Source organism: Felis catus, chromosome D3 (assembly GCF_018350175.1).
Source record: "Felis catus isolate Fca126 chromosome D3, F.catus_Fca126_mat1.0, whole genome shotgun sequence".
Taxonomy (NCBI): domain Eukaryota; kingdom Metazoa; phylum Chordata; class Mammalia; order Carnivora; family Felidae; genus Felis; species Felis catus.
In genome coordinates this window covers 8,309,777-8,329,054 of record NC_058379.1, presented here as the reverse complement: position 1 = coordinate 8,329,054, position 19,278 = coordinate 8,309,777, and the positions used below count along the sequence as shown (strand labels likewise).

The window sequence follows — 19,278 nt, the reverse complement described above, 5'->3', positions numbered from 1 at the left end:
ACAATTATGATGAGCACCGAGTATGTATGGAATTGCTGAATCACTATGTTGTACACCGGAAACTAATGTAACACTACAAGAACTATACTGGAGTTTAAATACAGAAGTTAGTAAAATTAAAAAGAAACTTCTATAGGTGAAAACGTTAAGTAACTCAATATAGAAACAACAAAATTACTTGCCTAATTGCCTTTCTTTTTTCTTGTTGATCAGAAGAAACATAAGCCTTCATCTCATCAGTAGCACGACGAAGTTGTACTTCTAGGTTCTAAGTGGAAAGATTAAATTTTAGGTTAAGTCCTTGATACAGAAAAATCTCAGAAAAATTCTTGATCCTCTTTCTTTATTTTACCTTAATCATACAATTTGTGTAATGGTATCTACTTTCTTCCTGAAGACATTCTTCACGGAGTCCTCTGACTTCCTACAATATATAATTTTAAATGGGCAACATTATTGAAAGAATAATCAAATGCAGAAAGGATGACTTTAAATGTACAACAAAATGCCATCAGAGTAATTTCTTCTTTTGTGATTATAATTTTGTTTGCCATCATAGACTAGGTTGCAATCTTTTCTAAAGACTACTCCTATTGCTCCAAAACCTACAGGTTCAGTTATTAATTTATTAAGTACCTACCATGTGCCCAACTCTGTGCTAGGTGCTGGGGACACAATGGTGAATAAGACTATAGGCCCTTGCTCTCATTCAAGTAGAGGAAATAGGCATAAACAAGGAGATAGGTAATGAAGGTAGTTTCAGACTTTTCTTCAGTACTATGAAGAAAAGTCAGTAGTAGTAGAATGTGATAGGGCGACCCAACAGGCAACATTAGATAGGATGATCAGAGAAGACCTCCAGGAGGAGGTGACATTCAGGCTGAGACCTGATGATGAGCAGGAGAGATCAAGGTAAAGAGCTAGAGGCAGAGTGTCCCAGAGAGAGAATAGCACAAGCAAAAGCCATGAGGTGAAAACAAGCTTAGCTTGTCTGATGTGCAAGAAGAAGGCCAGTGTGGCTGTGGCCCTGTGGATGAAGAGAACAGCACATGAACGTGAAGTTCAGGAGGCAGGTGGGCCTTGCAGACCATAGTTTGGAAGTCAGGTTTTAAGTGCAGTAGGAAGCTAGTGGAGGGTGGCCCAAGTTTCCCACAGGTTTCTTTGGCTGCTCTATAGAGAAAAAACCTTAGGAAGGCAAGGGTGAAGGTAAGAGAGCAGAGCTGGGTTACTGTGGGAGACACCCGCTTGTGGCCTGGACCTTGGTGGTTGTGGTACAGATGGAGAATTTGGTGTGTATGCATCACGTCTGAAGAAATAAAGATCTCTCAAGCTTAGGGGACAGGCTCAGAGAATGAGGGTAAAGATTTGGGAATCTTTTGATGTCAGGGTAGTGAAAACATGCATACACAGGCAGTTTCTGCTAAATTGTGAAAAAATAAAAACTATCTTCTTACCTGTTCTAATTTGGACCGATTGCTTTCGAGGCCTGCTGCACAGCTATCATACTGGGATTTCTTTTCATCACACTCCTGGGTTAGTTCCTAGTATGAAAGGATAAATGATTGAATAAGTGAAAAACAAAGGCCTAAAATGTGGCTCTGAAACAATACATGCCCTTGTCAGTCTTGTAACTTAACTCTAAGCTTCTTGGCATACTTAAGAGTTATTTATACAACAATCAGACATTTGAGAATTATGGCAGATGAAGATGCTGATAAAAATAATAGCTACCATGTATTGAGCTGTGTGCCAGGCTCTTTATTAGGAGCTGGGATACAACAGTGAGCAAAACAGCCAAAATCCTTCCCCTAAAGTATGTTCAGACAAGTAAACAGCCTGTTGAGTGGTATGATGGGCAAATGTAAGTGTTATAGGAGAACGTGGGACTCTCACAGGACTTAACCCAGGCTTGGAGATCAGCAGTGATAGAGAAACTGATACCTAAGTTGAGGGATGAAGGATTAGTACAATAGCTAGGGGGAAGGTGAACAAGGGAGGAGAATGTTCAGAAAAAAAGAACACTGTGTATAAAGGCTTGGAAGCCAGAGAGAAGAACAATTCAGAACGAACAAGTAGTTTATTATACTGGAGTATGTCTGGAAAGTGCGAGAAGATGCTGAATGCTTTGGCAGGGGCTTGGTCAGAACTTTGGAAACCATGGTAGGGCCTTTGAGCTTACCCTTGTCAATAACTCAATCTCACCACAACCCCTTGAGGTAGGTATTAATACCCCCATATCATGCTTGGAGAAAGTTCATGGAAGCCACATACTTTGTCAAAGATTATACTGAAGAAAAGGAGTGTCAGAATTTGAATTCAGGCTGTTTGAGTAGTTTCAAACTTCCTTCTAATGTAATATTCTGGATTAGATAACCCAAAAATCATCTATAAATACTGGAAATGCTAAAAATATCTACAAATGCTTGATAAGGTGGAGCAAACATCTTTTCAAATCCAGAGCTGAAATGAACTTCTCAGGAAGGAAGAGGAACTACCAGGGCCAGAAATGAAGGATGACACACTGTGGCTGCCCTTGGGAAAGGAAGCTGGGAGCAGTCAATCTCAGTAATGGAGTGATTCTAATATCCAGGCAGGGCAGAAGACAGAGTGGGAAGTTAGAACTGAGAACCCCATAGAATCCAGGCTGTTTTTCAACCTGGGCGGCTGGGTGTAAAGGGTTAACACCAGGCTTGGAATGAAGCAAGCCGGCCTCAGAATGACCAAGGTTTCACGCAGCAGTTTTCTGGGGAAGGAAAAGGAGAGCGAACACGAATGGGTAATGTTGTGTGTGCTTCCTTTGTTGTGTGGGACTGCATCTGGTTTGGGGTGACTAGCATAGTATAAAAAACCGGTGGGGTGCTTGCTGTGGCAGCACATAAACTAAGAATTGGAATGAAACAGAGAAGATTAGCATGGCGTTTCTGTGCAAGGATGAACTGCAAACTTGTGAAGCTTCCATATCAAAACAAAACCAGCCTGGTAGGAGCTGTCTCCAGGCCCAGCCCTAGTTTGTGGTGACATGGCTAAATGCACCAAGGTCAGAAGGTCAGAATCATATGTAAATATGGGCTCCATTATGGTGCCTCCTTCAGGAAAACGGTGAAGAAAATTGAAACAAGCCAGCATGCCAAGTACATTTGCTTGCTCTGTGGCAAAACCAAGATGAAAAGACGAGCTGTGGGGATCTGGCACCGTGGTTCCTGCATGAAAAAGGTAGCTGGTGGGGCCGGACTTAACAATACCGCTTCTGCCATCACAGTAACATCTGAAGGCATCAAAAGACCAGTGGAAGCTCTACCATTTCAAACATTACTAGCCTATAATAAATGGGTTAACTTATGCTCAAAATTACTTTGGTTTGTTGTTACATTTATTACTAAGATGTTCTGATTTTCATTGTGTTAGTTGTGCTGTCTCAAAAAAACGCTTGGAAGTTAAAAATCCTTTTAATTTTTATTGGAAAAAAGAAACTGGTTATAAAAAGGAGCTGTGGCTTTTATGTATCAAAGGGACCTACACATATTTCAGACTCTCGTGGGTGATGGTCATTCCCACCGTAAATGGGAGGAGGGGCAACAGTGGCTGTAGCAGCTGGGACTCTCAATGAGATGAAGGTGCTATAGCAGATGGTCGCTTTTGTGTGTGTGTGCATGTGTGGCCTATGAGTCTGATGGCTACACTGATCAGAAAATGCACCTGTGCTGCTGCAGGGGCAGCTGGAGAGAAGGGCCCATCCTTGGGCAGATTCGTTCAAATCTACCCTTTCCTACACAAACTTCCAAGCCAAGACATAAACTCAAAATTAGCTCTGAGCTTGTCATATTCCCAAAACACCAGGAGAGCCAACTGCAAAGCCATTCTGGAGGGACACATGCTCCATCCTAGCTGCTGGGATTCAGAAGACAAAACCCTACTAAAGACAAGCTCACAATCCAAAAGTATAAATACACAAGGAAACAATCAATCCTTATGTGTGAGGATCAGAAGATATAAAAAACAGCGGGACTACACCTCCATGAACTTTGGATACTAGAGACAAGTCTATTAAGAAAGTGTGCTTGAAACAAAGTCATAAAAAAGGAACTGAAAACAAAAGATTAAGAAAAAAAGTACAGTGAGTAAAAATAGACAAAAATGAAAAAATAGTCATTGAAATTAAAAATTAAATGGTATAAATGTGAAATTAGACACAGCTCAGAAGATACAAAGAATGAACTTGAAAGCAGAGCTGAAGAAATTATTTAAAATTCATCACTGAGAGACAAAAAAGATAAAAATATGAAGACAAAGTCATGCAATAGGGGACAGACATCCCCTGTCATCCCCACAGGGTCATAAGTATGCCTAACTGCAAATAATAGCAGTCGCTGGAGAATGAACTAAAGAAAACAGGGCAGAGAATATTCGAAGATATCATGGAGAATTCTCCTAGAATTAATGGAAGACAAAAAACACAAAATCCAGCAGAGCAAATAAAACTAAATCTGTATTTAGATCACAGTAGTGAAATTGGACAACACCAAAGACAAAAATAAAAATATTATAACCAATTATAGGCAAGATATTACCTAAAAAGAAATGATAATTAAACTGATGGCAGACTTTTCAACACAAGAGAAACCAGAAAGCAATGAACAAATCATTATTAAAGAAAAAAAAAAAGGTGGTTTACTTATAGTGATGATTCTTTACTGAGAGAACTGCTAAAAGAAAAAAAACAAGGACATTTAATTTCAGGAAGAAAGAAACTGAATCCAGAAGGAAGGGTTAAAATGTAAGAAGCAATGGTGAGAAGGGTTAAATTTGTGAGTCAATCTAAGCAAGAAATGACTGTATAAAATAGTGATTATAAGTAATGACCACCCGACAACTACTTTTAGAGATGAAGAAATAGGGGTGCTTGGGTGGCTCAGTCGGTTAAGCATCCGACCCTTGATCTCAGCTCAGGTCTTGATCTCAGGGTCATGAGTTCAAGCCCTGTGTTGGGCTCCACTCTGGGTGTGGAGCCTACTAAAAACAAGAGAGAGAGGAAGAAATAAAATGGAAATAAACTACTAGAGGATAACAACACACATGTAAGGCAAGAGAGGGTGTTAAACTATTCTAAGGTCCCTGTATTGTTCAGGAGATGCCTACTAGATTTAGAATTCATTAAGTCATGAAAATATATGTTAAAAATTTAGGAATAACAATACCAGAATAGAAGATAGAAAAGTAAATAAAGGGAACAAAGAAGATAAAAGAACACAGAGTGAAGCGTTGAAGGGCAGGAAAGAAGCAGCAAAGAAAAAGCACAGTAAACCGGATGTACAAAACAGAAATAAATCCCTACGTATCAATACTAAAAGTAAATGTAAATGGTATTAAATACACCAATTAAAAGACAGATTCTCAAACTGAATGAAGAAACCACCCACATAAGATCTAGCTATATGCTGTTTATGAGACATATGACAAAAGTAAGGACACAGAAAGCTAAAAGAAAACAGAAATAAAAAGATATACCAGGCAATCCTAATCATAAGAAAGCAAGCTGGCATACTTACATTAATAGCAGACAAAATAAAAATCTTAGACCAAAACCTTAGCAGGAATAAAGAGAATAAAAAAAATGATAAAATGAATAATTTACCAGGAAGGTGTTTTTTTTTTTTTTTAAATCAGGAATCTTTTTCTTAACTCTGGCAAAATAACATAAAATTTACCATTGTAACCATTTTTAAATGTACAGTTAAGTACTGAGTACACTCGCTGTGCTGTGCAGCCAATCTCCAGAACTATTCTCATCTTGTAAAACTAAAATTCTATACCCATGAAACAACTCCCCATTCACTAGGAAGCTTTAGGTGATACATTTGAAAAGCTTGATCTGATAAACACATAGAGAATCCAGTACTCAACAAATGGAAAACACACATTCTTTTTAATATCAAGTCACCAAAAAAAAATTAGGTTGGCTTCTGATCTCTCCATGGCCACACTTAACCCTGGAAGACAGTAGAGCAGTATACTTTAAAAATTCTCAAGGAAAGAAAGCACAATGTAAAGATTTTATGCTCAGTCAAGCTAATTTTTAAATATTTAAGGCAAGAAACTCTGGAACATGCAAGAACTCATTAGGGAATATTGTTCCTGTGAGGTTTTTTTTGAGGATTCTCCTAGAGGACAAATCACAGACAATAAAAATTAGGAAAAAGGGCAGTGAAAGGATTGGTAATGAGCACTGAATCTAATAATTACAGGTTTAACACTGAAAACACAAGTGGGAACCAGGGTAATAGAAGAGAATGTAAATGTTACATGCCCTGACAATGTAGAAATGATACTACAAAATCTGCAGGGAAGGGAAAGGGAAAAGAAAGTGGAAGGTAGAATAAATAAGCTGGTTTCCTCAATTTTTAATTGCTAGGGGTGAGTGGGGGAATATCAACAGATATAATTTAAATCTGATGAATCAAGTTATAAGTATATTAAAAGTATAAAGGCAAATAGTAAGAGACAATATGATTGGCTAAATTCAAGTACTAAAAGAGAGGGAAGGAGGGGAAAAGGAAGAGGAAAAAAACTAATTTCATCACTGCTCACAGTGGGGATTAATAGATAATACCTATAGAAATGGATGATTAATGGTAGAGTTACAAATATCACCACCAGACCAAAACCACAAGCCAGAAACACATACAGGGAGGATGAGGGAGAGGGACAAGGAGAAAAAAAGGAGAGAGAAAATGAAAACAAAACAAAACAAAACAAACCCCAGGATTTTTTTGGGGGGCTTTAAAATCAAAAGCTACGGACACCTGGGTGGCTCAGTTGGTTAAGCGTCTGACTTCGGCTCAGTCATGATCTCGCGGTTCTCTCTCGAACCCCATGTCCGGCTCTCTGCTGTCAGCACAGAGCCCGCTTCGGATTCTCTCTCCTCCTCTCTTTCTGTACCTCCCCTGCTCGCTCTCTGCCTCTCTCAAAATAAATAAACTTAAAAAAAATCAAAAGCTACACATAACATGTACTAAGATCAAATATGTCTGCATATCAATAAAGTTAAAGGGTCTAAACTTACTTATTAAAACAAACCCTTCAGATTATATCGCATACCAAAACCCAATTCAAGACCTATTCAGAGACACCTACAACGAGATAATTTTTAAAAAGTTAAAAGCAGGGGCGCCTGGGTGGCTGTCAGTTGGGTGTCTGACTTCGGCTCAGGTCACGATCTCACGGTTTTTGAGTTCCAGCCCCACGTGGGGCTCTGTGCTGACAGCTCGGAGCCTGGAGTCTGCTTTGGATTCTGCGTCTCCCTCTCTGTCTGCCCCTCCCCCACTGACACTCTGTCTCTCTCTCCTTCAAAAAAACACACATTAAAAACAAATTAAAAAAAGCAAATAAAAAGTTAAAAGCAAAAGATGGGCAAAAGTACAGTAGGCAAATGCAAACAAAAGGAAGCAGATGTTTTGTTCTTAATTATCAGTCAGAGTTTAATTCTGTCTGCCACCACCAAAAAAAGCCTTTGTCTTTCTGGAGAGTAGAACAAACTTTAGGCAGCCAATAAATCATTATCCATTCATTAATTCTCAGGAAATTTCTGGAAAACGCATAAGGACCTGTTTTACTTCTGGGGAGTGTAGAGAGAGAGATAATTTCTATTCTTCCCCTTTTTAAAGTATACTGCTCTACTGTCTTCCAGGGTTAAGTGTGGCCATGGAGAGATCAGAGGCCAACCTAATTTTTTTTGGTGACTTGATCTTAAAAAGAATGTATTTTCCATTTGTTGAGTACTGGGTTATCCATGTATTCATCAGATCAAGCTTTTCAAATGTATCATTTAAAGCTTCTTGGTGAATGGTCTGTTTTTAATGGGTATAGAATTTCAGTTTGAATTCTTACCAAGAACATGTTTTTACTTTTATAAGAAAAAGGGATCAATGAGAAATATCTCAGTGAAATCAATAATTGTCAGATTTTATACTCTAAAATGAGCATTTTAGTTCTTCCATTATATTAGCAATTTTATGTATTATGACATTTAATTACATGTAATTTATAGAACTACTCCTAAGAAAATAAACATAACACTTTTCAAGATGCTATTCTCATTCTAGGTGATTATAAAAGATTTAGATAAATGTAAGTTATACATCTGGAGTTGCAGTGCTCTAGTTTTCAAACAGTTGTTATTATTCAAATTTAGAACATACAAGTACAATAGAAAGGAAATGTTCACTATAAACAATTCACTATAAAGTTTCCTAAATATTTCAGAACTGCCCATTAAAGCAAGAAGTATAAAGTATTTTCAAGTAGTCCTGCACTTTAACAAGACATTTATGTAGTTTTGAGTGGTAAGTACATGCAAGTTAAAAATGGATAATATTCAGGGCACCTGGGTGGTCAGTCGGTTAAGTGTCCGACTTCGGCTCAGGTCATGATCTTACAGGTGGTGAGTTTGGGCCCTGTGTCAGGCTCTGTACTGACAGCTCAGAGCCTGGAGCTTTGGATTCTGTATCTCCCTCTCTTTCCCCCTGCCCCTCTTGCACTCTCTCCCTCACTCTCTCTCAAAAATAAATAAACATTTAAAAAAATAGAAGAAAAATGCTTTCTTCTAAAAAAAAACCCAAATAATATTTAAAGTAGAGAACAATTAAGAATTTCAGTTAAGATTTGAAAAGAGCTTACAATCAATGACTTGGCTAGCCTCTTTTGTTTAGTATACTTTTTATCACAAAAGGTTTCTGGATAAAAGTAGAACTATACATGGATGCAGGAGACTGACATATGGAGATAAGCAAAATGAGCATCAGACACTCACCAAATACAATGAACTCAACCACTGGGAAAAAAAACAAAAAACAAACCCAACAGCTAACGCAAACAGGCAAGTCCTGTCCCCTTTTAAAAGATTTTTTTAGATAATTTTTAATGTTTATTTATTTTTGAGAGAGAGAGAAAGAGAGAGGGAGGGAGGGAGGAAGGGGCAGAGAGAGAGGGAGACACACAATTGGGAGCAAGCTCGAGGCTCTGAGCTGTCATCACAGAGCCCGACGCAGGGCTCGAACTCACAAACTGTTAGTTAGATCATGACCTGAGCCAAAGTGGGACACTTAACCCACTGAGCTACCCAGGCGCCCCTAAAAGATTTTTTTCTTGTGGTAAAAATATACATAAAATAAAAATTACTACTGAAACCATTTTTTTTAATATTAAAAAAAATTTTTTTAATGTTTATTTTTTGAGAGAGAGAGAGACAGAGTGTGAGTGGGGGAGGGGCAGAGAGAGAGAGGGAAACACAGAATCTGAAGCAGGTTCCAGGCTCCAAGCTGTCAGCACAGAGCCCGATGTGGGGCTTGAACTCACAAGCTGTGAGATCATGACCTAAGCCAAAGTCAGATGCTTAACTGACTGAGCCACCCAGGTGCCCCACCACTGAAACCATTTTTAAATGGCATTAAATACATTCACATTGTCGTGCAGGCATCACCACCTTCCATCTCCAGATCTCTTTTCATCTTCCCACACTGAAACTCTTCCCCATTAAACACTTAATTTCCTATTCGCTATGGCCCCACAACCACCATTCTACTCTGTGTCTGTGAATGTGACTACTCTGGGTACCTCATGTAAGTGGAATCATGCAGTATTTGTCCTTAGCAGAGTGCCTTTTCAACACGGCAGAAGACAGAGATGAAAATGTTGATGTGGCTTAGGTACCCCTCTGACTTAATGATATGGAAAGAACTGGAGAGTTGTATTATTTGGGACTGGTGGTAAGAGGGGTACATTTCTTTGTGATGGGAGTGGTAGGCAGTCTGTCACATACAGAGAAATTGAGTTAAATCACAAGAAAATGAGTTTCAGGTTTGGTTACATTATTATAATACATGACTCTATAGGATTTAAGATCTGGTATATAGTTTACTCAGGAAACAATTTGGTTGAAAAGCAATAAATACTATCCCTTCTTTTAAAAGTCTCTTTAATAATTATAATAATAAATACTTTAAAAATATTTATTTATCTATTTATTTAGAGAGGGAATCCCAGCAGGCTCCATGATGTCAGCACAGAGCCTGACGTGGGGTTTGATCTCATGAACCACCAGGTCATGCATGACCTGAGCTGAAATTAAGAGTCAGACACTTAACCAACTGAACCACCCAGGCATGACAGATAAATACTTTTTTTTTTAAATACCTTTTAATGTTTATTTATTTTTGAGACAGAGAGAGACAGAGCATGAACGGGGGAGGGTCAGAGACAGAGGGAGACACAGAACTGGAAGCAGGCTCCAGGCTCTGAGCCATCAGCCCAGAGCCCGACGCGGGGCTCGAACTCACGGACTGTGAGATCGTGACCTGAGCTGAAGTCGGACGCCTAAACGACTGAGCCACCCAGGCGCCCCCAGATAAATACTTTTTAAAAAGTTCTTATGTATTAGTCATTGTTGCATTAGTCATTATATGCATTATTTCATTTAGTCTTTACAACCACCCTGTTACGAAGAGACTAGTTTACAGATGAGGAAACTAAAGTTTATAGGAATAAAGTCATTTACCCAAGGTTATCCAGGGTCTGCCTGATTCTGTAGTGCATGTTCTTAATCATTCTATCTACACTGTCTGAATAGAACCTTAAACTAAGTGCAGTATATACTAAAATTCCAACCATGTAAAAAAGTATATATGAGAGGACAAGGCTGAAATGCAAAGATGAACACTGTTCAGCTGTTACAAATAGGATAACAGGTGGTGAATTAAAAGATGTCAATTAAAGTACTGACATATCTATAGCCTCTCCAGAGGGAAAATTCTCTAGGTAGCCATACTTGGTACCATATTACCGTCCTTTCTTCTCATCCTGTCCTTACAAGCATAGCTGGCTGGACTAAGAATGGACCCCTGACCTGACCTGAGGATAGCCAATAGTCTATGAGATAGTTGGGCATGAAAAACTGCCCCCAAAAGAGAAGAGCTGCACCAGGGATTTGAATTAGAAAATACAAAGAAAATAGCACAGTTAGTGAAATTTCAACATAAAATATGTAGAGAGGAAGGTCTTAGCATGTAAGATGAACATAAAGAGTACAGGTTATGGTACCTGTACCTGTTCCAGACAGATTATGTTTCTGATCCTTAGAATTCCATAACAGCACTTTTTCTTTACTGTCCTTAATATCCTTTCAATAAAACTCATTTAATACATAAATGAAAAAATATATAAATGAATTTAATAAAAGAATTATTTACAAATAGATTTATTAGCTTACTATTAGGGAGAAATTTTATCATCACTAGAAATACACATAACCAGTCCCTTTGGTTTCCAAGTTGCTTACTCAAGAAAAGCTTTAAGAAAATCAACGGATTAGAATGTAACCATGAAAACAATTCTTGATGTCCTCAATCTCAAAACTTTGCTCAAAAATCTTCTTTCTGAAACTTTTCCTTCCTAACAATCACATCATTTGCTTCCTCTTATCAATTATGATTCTGATTATATATTTCCTTCCTCCTTCCTTCCTTCCTTCCTTCCTTCCTTCCTTCCTTCCTTCCTTCCTTCCTTCCTTCTTCCTTCTTTCCTTTCCTTTCCTTTCCTTTCCTTTCCTTTCCTTTCCTTTCCTTTCCTTTCCTTTCCTTTCCTTTCCTTTCCTTTCCTTTCCTTTCCTTTCCTTTCCTTTCCTTTCCTTTCCAAGTAAGCTCTATGCCCAAAGTAGGGCTTGAACTCACAATGCTGAGATCAAGAGTCAGATGCTCCACCGACTGAGCCAGCCAGGCACCTCTTTTCTATATTTTTCTTAAGTTGCCTTATCTTATGTCTTTCTTGAATTTCTTCACATTTGTCTCATCTCACCTATGAGTGTATGAACTCGAGAGAATAGGGACTTGTCTCTCACTTCTTTTGTGATGGCAGCGATGTGTAATGGAATGAGCAGGAGATTTGAAATATGATAATACAGATGCTGGAGTCAAGCCCCAACTCTCTCACTGCCTATTTGTCTATTTGGATAAGTCACTAAACCTGTCTCAGACTCCATGGCATTTTCTATAAAAAGGAAGCGATGTCTATCTGATTTCAAAGTCCATGTGATTTTTCACTGTGCTCTGATGGATGGCATTCGTGAAGAATTTTATAGTTCCACACTCAGGCACATGCAGTACAACCCACATTCAAACCTAAAATTACTACACAGAGAGTGATAAAATAACAACTGCTAATGTCAGATGGCGGAGGCCATCTGATCTGGATTTGCGGAGGGCATTTACCTTCTAACAGTTTAGCTTCAAAGCAGTGGTTAGAATTAGCTTCCAAGTAATGGTATTCCATCACTTATCACGAGCTATCGTAGTTTGCCCCTGGCCCTGCTCCCCAGCTAAGCAAGTCCATTAATCTAAAGTTAACTTGTCACCACTCGTTGGCAGACTCTGAGCTTTTACCTGGCCACAGAAGAATGTGACTTCATATTTATAGCTCTGACATGCATCAGATTTAAAGTAAAAATCTAATCTAGCTGCACTTGTGATTTTGGCTTAAATTCCTTCTCCTTCTCTCTCCCCTCCCCCCAATAATTTGACAAAACAAATAGCATAAATTAAATAAAAAACTTCAAAGTTCATGTTATTACTCTTTTGTGGAATCATCATCATCATCATCATCATCATCATCATCATCATCATAGTTTGTTTTCTATAAATTACTCAAGTAAAATATTCAGGATTATAACCAGCACATCTTAACAAGATCAGGTGCTAAAAGTATCGCACAGTCAGATTCACTTACTTGACATTTCTGACGCAACTGTCGTAGTTCTTTTATAACTGGGGCTAGAGCTGACTTCTTTTCAGACACCAGTGAATTCAGTTTTTTTACCTGTCATTTAAATAAAATACATGACATCTAAAACAAGAATTCAAAAGAGCAAAAACCCTACATGCATAAATATATTTATTAAAGTGTTATTTAAAAGTAAAAAGACTAAATTATTTCAACATCAAACAATGGGAAAATGATTTAGTAAATGTTGATTTGGTAATATGGAACAGCATTTAACTTAAAAAAATTTTTTTTAATGTTTTTTATTTTTGAGAGAGAGTGTGCGCACTCGTGCAAGTGCGGGAAGGGCGGAAAGAGAGGGGAGCAGAGGATCTGAAGCAGGCTCTGTGCTGACAGCAAAGAGCCCAATGGGGCTCAAACTCATGAACCATGAGATCATGACCTGAGCTAAAGTCGGACATTTAACTGACTGAGCCACCCAGGAGCCCAGCATTTAATTATTTAAAATGTTAATTATTGGGGCATGCTCAGTTATTTGACTGTCCAACTTCAGCTCAGGTCATGATCTCATGGTTTATGAGTTTGAGCCCCATATGGGGCTCGCTGATGTCAGCTCACAACCCGTTTCAGATCCTCTGTCTCCCCCCTCTTTGCCCCTCCCCCATTTGCACTCTCTCCCTCAAAAATAAATAAACTTTTAAAAAATAAATAAAATGTCAATTATTGGGGCACTTGGGTGGCTCACTCGGTTAAAGCATCTGACTCTTGATTTCAGCTCAGGTCACAATCTCATGGTTTGTGAGATTGAGGCCCACATCAGACTCTGTGCTGGGCATGGAGCTTGCTTGAGATTCTCTCTCTCCCTCTGCCCCTCCCCTGCTTGTGTGCACACATGCTCTCTCTCTCTCTCAAAAATACAATACAATACAATATAATACAATAAAATACAATAAAATAAAATGTCAATTACTAAGGTTGCAAACTATATGGGAAAATACTTGTAATCTAACACTGAATAATGAAAACAAATTATAAAGTTGCCTAAATACAACTACAATCATGTTGTATTATGTAAAAAAAAATGTAATTATGTAGGTTATAGAGTATATACGAAACATGAGGAAGTGATATTCAAAATACTTAATAACCCAAATGATATAAGTAATGACCAATCAAAATGGACACCAAGCATGGGGATTAACAGAGTATTGAAGGTCTCTGCTGTGTTAATCATTCATCTTTTTAGGAGTTAGACAGTAGTGAGATCCAGAGGGTTCTGGGCAAGTAGCCAATGTGGAAAAGCCAGGTGGAAGTGGGTACTCTGAGAGTTTGAGGCAACAGTTATTTCCTTCTAGTAAGGAAGGAAAGATTTCAACATTTTAATGCCTGCTAAAGCAGCATCAGTTCATTCAGGCTGAGTAGCAGCTCCAAATAAGGACAGATAGGAAGGAAAAACACAAAAATGAAATAGTTTTATTAGTCAGGGTGGTATGATTTGGGAAAACTTATTTTTTATCTTAAGTATTTCTCTAATGTTATAGAACTTTTACACACTTCAAAAACCACAAGATAAGGCAGGCATTTCAATACCTAATTCTATAGGGTATTTAATAACCCTATCGTGTTTCCTTGGGAAAAAAACCCTGCAAAATGCCTAAATTATTACAAGTTGAACAACTTACTAAAATGGAAACACTCGAAAGAGACTGATAAAGAGAGATGAAGGAATATAAGGTAAACAATGTGCAGAAATGGAAATTTCAGTGTTTCACTGAAAACAAAACACAAAAATATCTGCCTCTAGCTATACAATAAAAAAAACCTATAAAAAAGCATAATCACCATTTCAGACATGTCATCTAGCGTTCGGCCTTTCATTTCGTCTACTTCACTCTTCAGTGCGGACACCCTTTCCAGCTCTTCCTGAGTGTAACTATATCCAGATATGCCCTTTTTCTCTTCAATAGTTCGCTAAAAGTAAAGAATAAAAATAGGTGTCAAAATTGGGGTCTACAAAATGGGTGTCAAAACCTTGATGATTCTGTAAGTAGTATACAGACTTAATACATAGCAATAAAGTTACAAATAAAATAAATTAGCTTACAATGCTAGAGAGTAATTTTTATTGACTTCAACAATAATTACATACTGTTGTATGTTATAAACTTAGGCTAAATTTTGCTTTGGTATCTTCGGGTGCATAGTATTTCTAATTTTAGCACTCAATAAATACTTGGTGACTGAATGAATTCTCAAGTGACCAATATACTTGCATTCATTCAGCCGTCCAATATTTATTAGATACCTAAATGTGCTGAGCATAGTTCTAAGCACCAGATAGATAGAAAAAATAAAATGTCAATTATTAAGGCTGCAAACCATATGGGAAAACACTTGTAACAAAACAGGTAAAACAAAACAAAACAAAACAAAACAAAACAAAACAAAACATAAAAAAAAAAAACCCTCCCTCACGGAGCTTACTTCTAGCGAGAGTAAACAAGCAATATGTAGACAAGTAAAATACATATAGTGTGAGGTGAGAGTGGGGCTGGAATCTTAAATAACAGGGTGGTTAGAGGTCTTCCTGAGAAGATGACATCTAAGCAAAGCCCGAATGAAGGGAGGGAGCAAGTCATACAGATATCCAGGGGATTGGCAAGGGCAAAAGACATGAGGTAGGAGCAAACCTGTCCCTTCCAAGAAATATCCAGGAGACTGGTGAGCTGAAAACTGAGTGAGAATGAGGTGGGGTTGGGGAGGGATCATACGGGACTCAGATGGCTTGCTGGAACAGTCTCAGTTAATGTCTGTTGTCCTTTGCATTCTCAAAAGTGTCCTACTTTAGATGATAAATTATATGGTTACTTTATTTTTAGGCCAATGAAAGAGCTTGGACTTATTTTAAATGAGATGGGAGGCTTGTCGGGTGGCTCAGAGTAAAGGAATTTTTAAAAGACCACTTTAACATCTGTGCTGAGATCAAACTATAGAGGGACAAAGGAAGCCAGTTAGAAGACTACTCCAGTAATTTAGGTTAGAGATAATGGTAGCATGAATCAGATGGTGGCGGTAGAGGTAACGAGAAGTGGTTGTGTACATATTTTAGAGATAAATCCAAAAAAATATTATGACAGATTAGCTGTGAGGTGTGAGGGAAAATGAGGGGTAAAGAATGACTAAGGTTTCTGGCCTGCAGAACTGAGAGGATGGAGCTGCCATTTATTGAAATGAGAAAGACTTGATAAGACCAGATTTGAGGGAATAATGAAGGTAAGAAATTTAGTTTTGGACATGTTAAAAACTTGAAATATCTAGCAGATACCCAATAGAGAGGTCAAGATGTTATAAGTACAAGACTGAAATCTGAGGAGAAATCTAGGCTAGAGATATCAATTCGTGAGTTGTCTGCATAAAGAAGGTCTTTAAAGCCATAGACAGGATAAGATCACCAAGGGAGTGAAACTAGAGAAGAAATCCAAGGGCTAAGCCTGGTGACTCCAATATTTAGACCTTGGAGAAATGCGAAGAAATCAGCCACGGAGTAGAAACAGGAGTGCTAGTAAAGGAGAAAAACCAGGAGAGTGTAGTGCATTAGAAGATAAGTAAAGGAAGAGGGAGTGATCAACTATGTCAAACTATGTCAAACTATGTCAAACTGCTAATAGGCCAAGTAGGAAAAGAACTAAGAATTGCTCACTGGGTTTAGCAATGTGAAGGTATTGGTGATCCTGACAAGAGAAATTTTGGTAAGATGGTGGGTGTGAAGACCTGACTGGAGAGGATTCAAAAGAGGATGGAAGAACCAAAAGGAAGGAAAGACAAGGAGAGAGGGATGGAAGAGTTGGAATTGGGGGCGGACAGTAAGATTGAGATCCCTAAGAAAGGAGGAGTAGGAACTACAAAGCATTAGCCCAAGATTCCGTATGCAATTTCCTCTTTGGACATTACCAAATCCTAAGCTGTGTGCAAGGAAAGTAAGACTCCCCAAAACCAAGTGAAAATCAGTAGATAGGTGACTAAAAAGCTGGGCAAAGTTTTCAGTATCTCATAGTGCCGGGCAGACAGAGGTAGGAATTCAGGACTTGTCAAAGTATGTTGCTTCAGACTATCAGTTGAAACCCCAGAAGGGCTACACCTTAGGAGTAAGGGTTATAACCTAGGAATAAGAGCTAGGCCCTAGAAGTAAGGGCTACTTCCTGGGAATAGAGTTTCTGCCACAGGTATAAGGGCTGAATCTTAGGAATAAGAGAAAACTGAAAAATATCAGCACTAACAAAACTGGATCTAGATGATCTATGAGGAAAAAAAAATGAAATGCTCTTTAAGGAAAGAAATGTTTCCAGAGGCTGATATTCAATAAAAAAGTACTAGGTTAGCAAAGGAACAGAAACAAATGTCTGAAAATCAAGAGAAAAATACAGATAATAGAAACAGACACCCAGATAAATTTATTAGATAGGACATTTAAAATAGCTGCAATTGGGGCGCCTGGGTGGCTCAGTCGGTTGAGCATCCGACTTCAGCTCAGGTCATGATCTCACGGTCCGTGAGTTCGAGCCCCGCGTCGGGCTCTGTGCTGACAGCTCAGAGCCCAGAGCCTGTTTCAGATTCTGTGTCTCCCTCTCTTTCTGACCCTCCCCTGCTCATGCTCTGTCTCTCTCTGTCTCAAAAATAAATAAACATTAAAAATTAAAAAAAAATAAAAAATAAAATAGCTGCAATTATTATATTCAAGACAATAAATGAAAAGTTGGAGAATGTTACAAATAACTGGCATTGAGGAGGGCACCTGTTGGGATGAGCACTGGGTGTTGTATGGAAACCATTTTGACAATAAATTTCATATTAAAAAAAAAACAAATAACTGGAATCTATCAAATGGAATCAAATGGAAATTCTAGAACGGAGAAACATAATACCTGATATTCAGAATTCAATACCCAGATTACATAGCAGATTAGACACAACAAAAAAAGTAAGATTAATGAATTAAAAGAGAGCACAGCAAAAAAAAAATTCAGATTAAGTCACAGAGAGAAAAAAATAATGGAAAAAAAAAAAAAGCAAAACATACAACCCATAATGAATATGGTAAATAGCGAAAAAGCCTAACATACATGTAACTGTAATTGTAGCTCACAGAAGAGAGAAGAGAATGAGACTATAATATTTAAAGAAATGCTACTTGCTGAGGACTTTTCAAAAACTGACAAACGACATTAAGGCCACACTTCTAATAAGCCTTACAGACCCCAAGCCAGATGAATAAAAAAAGAAAACCTAGGAAAATCACAGTTAAAACTGCTAAAAACCAAAGACAGAAAAAAAAAAAAATCTTAGCAGAGAATAACACACTACCTTAAACACACACACACACACACACACACACACACACGAGAAACAATGGAAGCCAGAAGCCAATGGAATTAAATCTTTAAAGTGCTGGAAGAAAGTAATTGCCACACAAGAATTCTATATTTGGTGAAAATGTGCTTCAAAATAAGGGTACAATAAAGATGTTTTAAGAAAAGCAAGAATTGGGGGCGCCTGGGTGGCGCAGTCGGTTAAGCGTCCGACTTCAGCCAGGTCACGATCTCGTGGTCCCTGAGTTCGAGCCCCGCGTCAGGCTCTGGGCTGATGGCTCAGAGCCTGGAGCCTGTTTCCGATTCTGTGTCTCCCTCTCTCTCTGCCCCTCCCCCATTCATGCTCTGTCTCTCTCTGTCCCAAAAATAAATAAACATTGAAAAAAAAAATTAAAAAGAAAAAGAAAAAGAAAAAGAAAAGCAAGAATTGAGTGGACTTATCACCAGCAGACCTACACTAAGTGAAATACTGAAAACGAGATCCCAATAGAATAATGATGGTGCTGGAAGGAAAAAGCCATGAGAAGAGTAAACAGGTAGATAAATCTAGAATAATATTAAATATAATAATATCATGTGGGATTTACATTATATATAGAATTTAAAAATATATATCCACAATAGCACATAATATGAGGAAGAGATAAATAGAGCAAAAGTGTCATAAGTTTCTTACATTGCCCCCGATATAGTAAAACAGGGAAGACTGTAATTAGTCAGAGGTGCATGTTATAGTTTCTGGCTTATGCACTACACTAAGAAATAACAGGGATAACAAAAAGAAGCTATAACCAGTAAGCTAAAAGGGGGGAAACATGGAAGATACAAGTATTTGAGTAATGCAAAAGAAGGGAAGAAAGGAGAAAAAAGAGTGAAGAACTGATGGAACAAATAGAAAATGTTGAAAAAATCAGTAATTACATTAAATGTAAAGAGATTAAATACCTCAAGTAAAAGGCAAAGATGGCCACACTGTACAAAAATAAAAAAGCTAACTATATATTTCTTACAAAAAATACACAATAATTACAAAGATGGAGAAAGGTTGAAAGGATGCAAAAGATATCTGTCTTTTAAACATTAACTAAATGAAAGTTTGTGTGGCTGTATTAATAACAGATAAGTATATATTAAGGCAAAGGCTATT

At 37.9% G+C, this 19,278-nt stretch overlaps 1 protein-coding gene and 1 non-coding gene across 24 annotated transcripts in view; one reads left to right on the top strand and one right to left on the bottom strand.

Annotated features, from left to right (window-relative positions):
* The window catches only part of IFT81 (intraflagellar transport 81), a 229,327-nt gene that overhangs the window by 52,195 nt on the left and 157,854 nt on the right, over positions 1-19,278 (bottom strand). For all 23 annotated transcript variants that reach the window (XM_045041408.1, XM_045041409.1, XM_045041407.1 and 20 more), the window contains 5 exons: positions 14,608-14,736; positions 12,772-12,861; positions 1,455-1,541; positions 353-424; positions 183-268 (listed from right to left, as the gene is read on the bottom strand). In XM_045041408.1, the coding sequence (XP_044897343.1) occupies positions 183-268; positions 353-424; positions 1,455-1,541; positions 12,772-12,861; positions 14,608-14,736 (464 nt within the window). The remainder of the gene's footprint in view (positions 1-182; positions 269-352; positions 425-1,454; positions 1,542-12,771; positions 12,862-14,607; positions 14,737-19,278) is intronic.
* LOC111557447 lies at positions 2,857-2,966 on the top strand. The gene has a single exon (XR_002737482.1). It is a non-coding gene; the product is annotated as a U6 spliceosomal RNA (small nuclear RNA).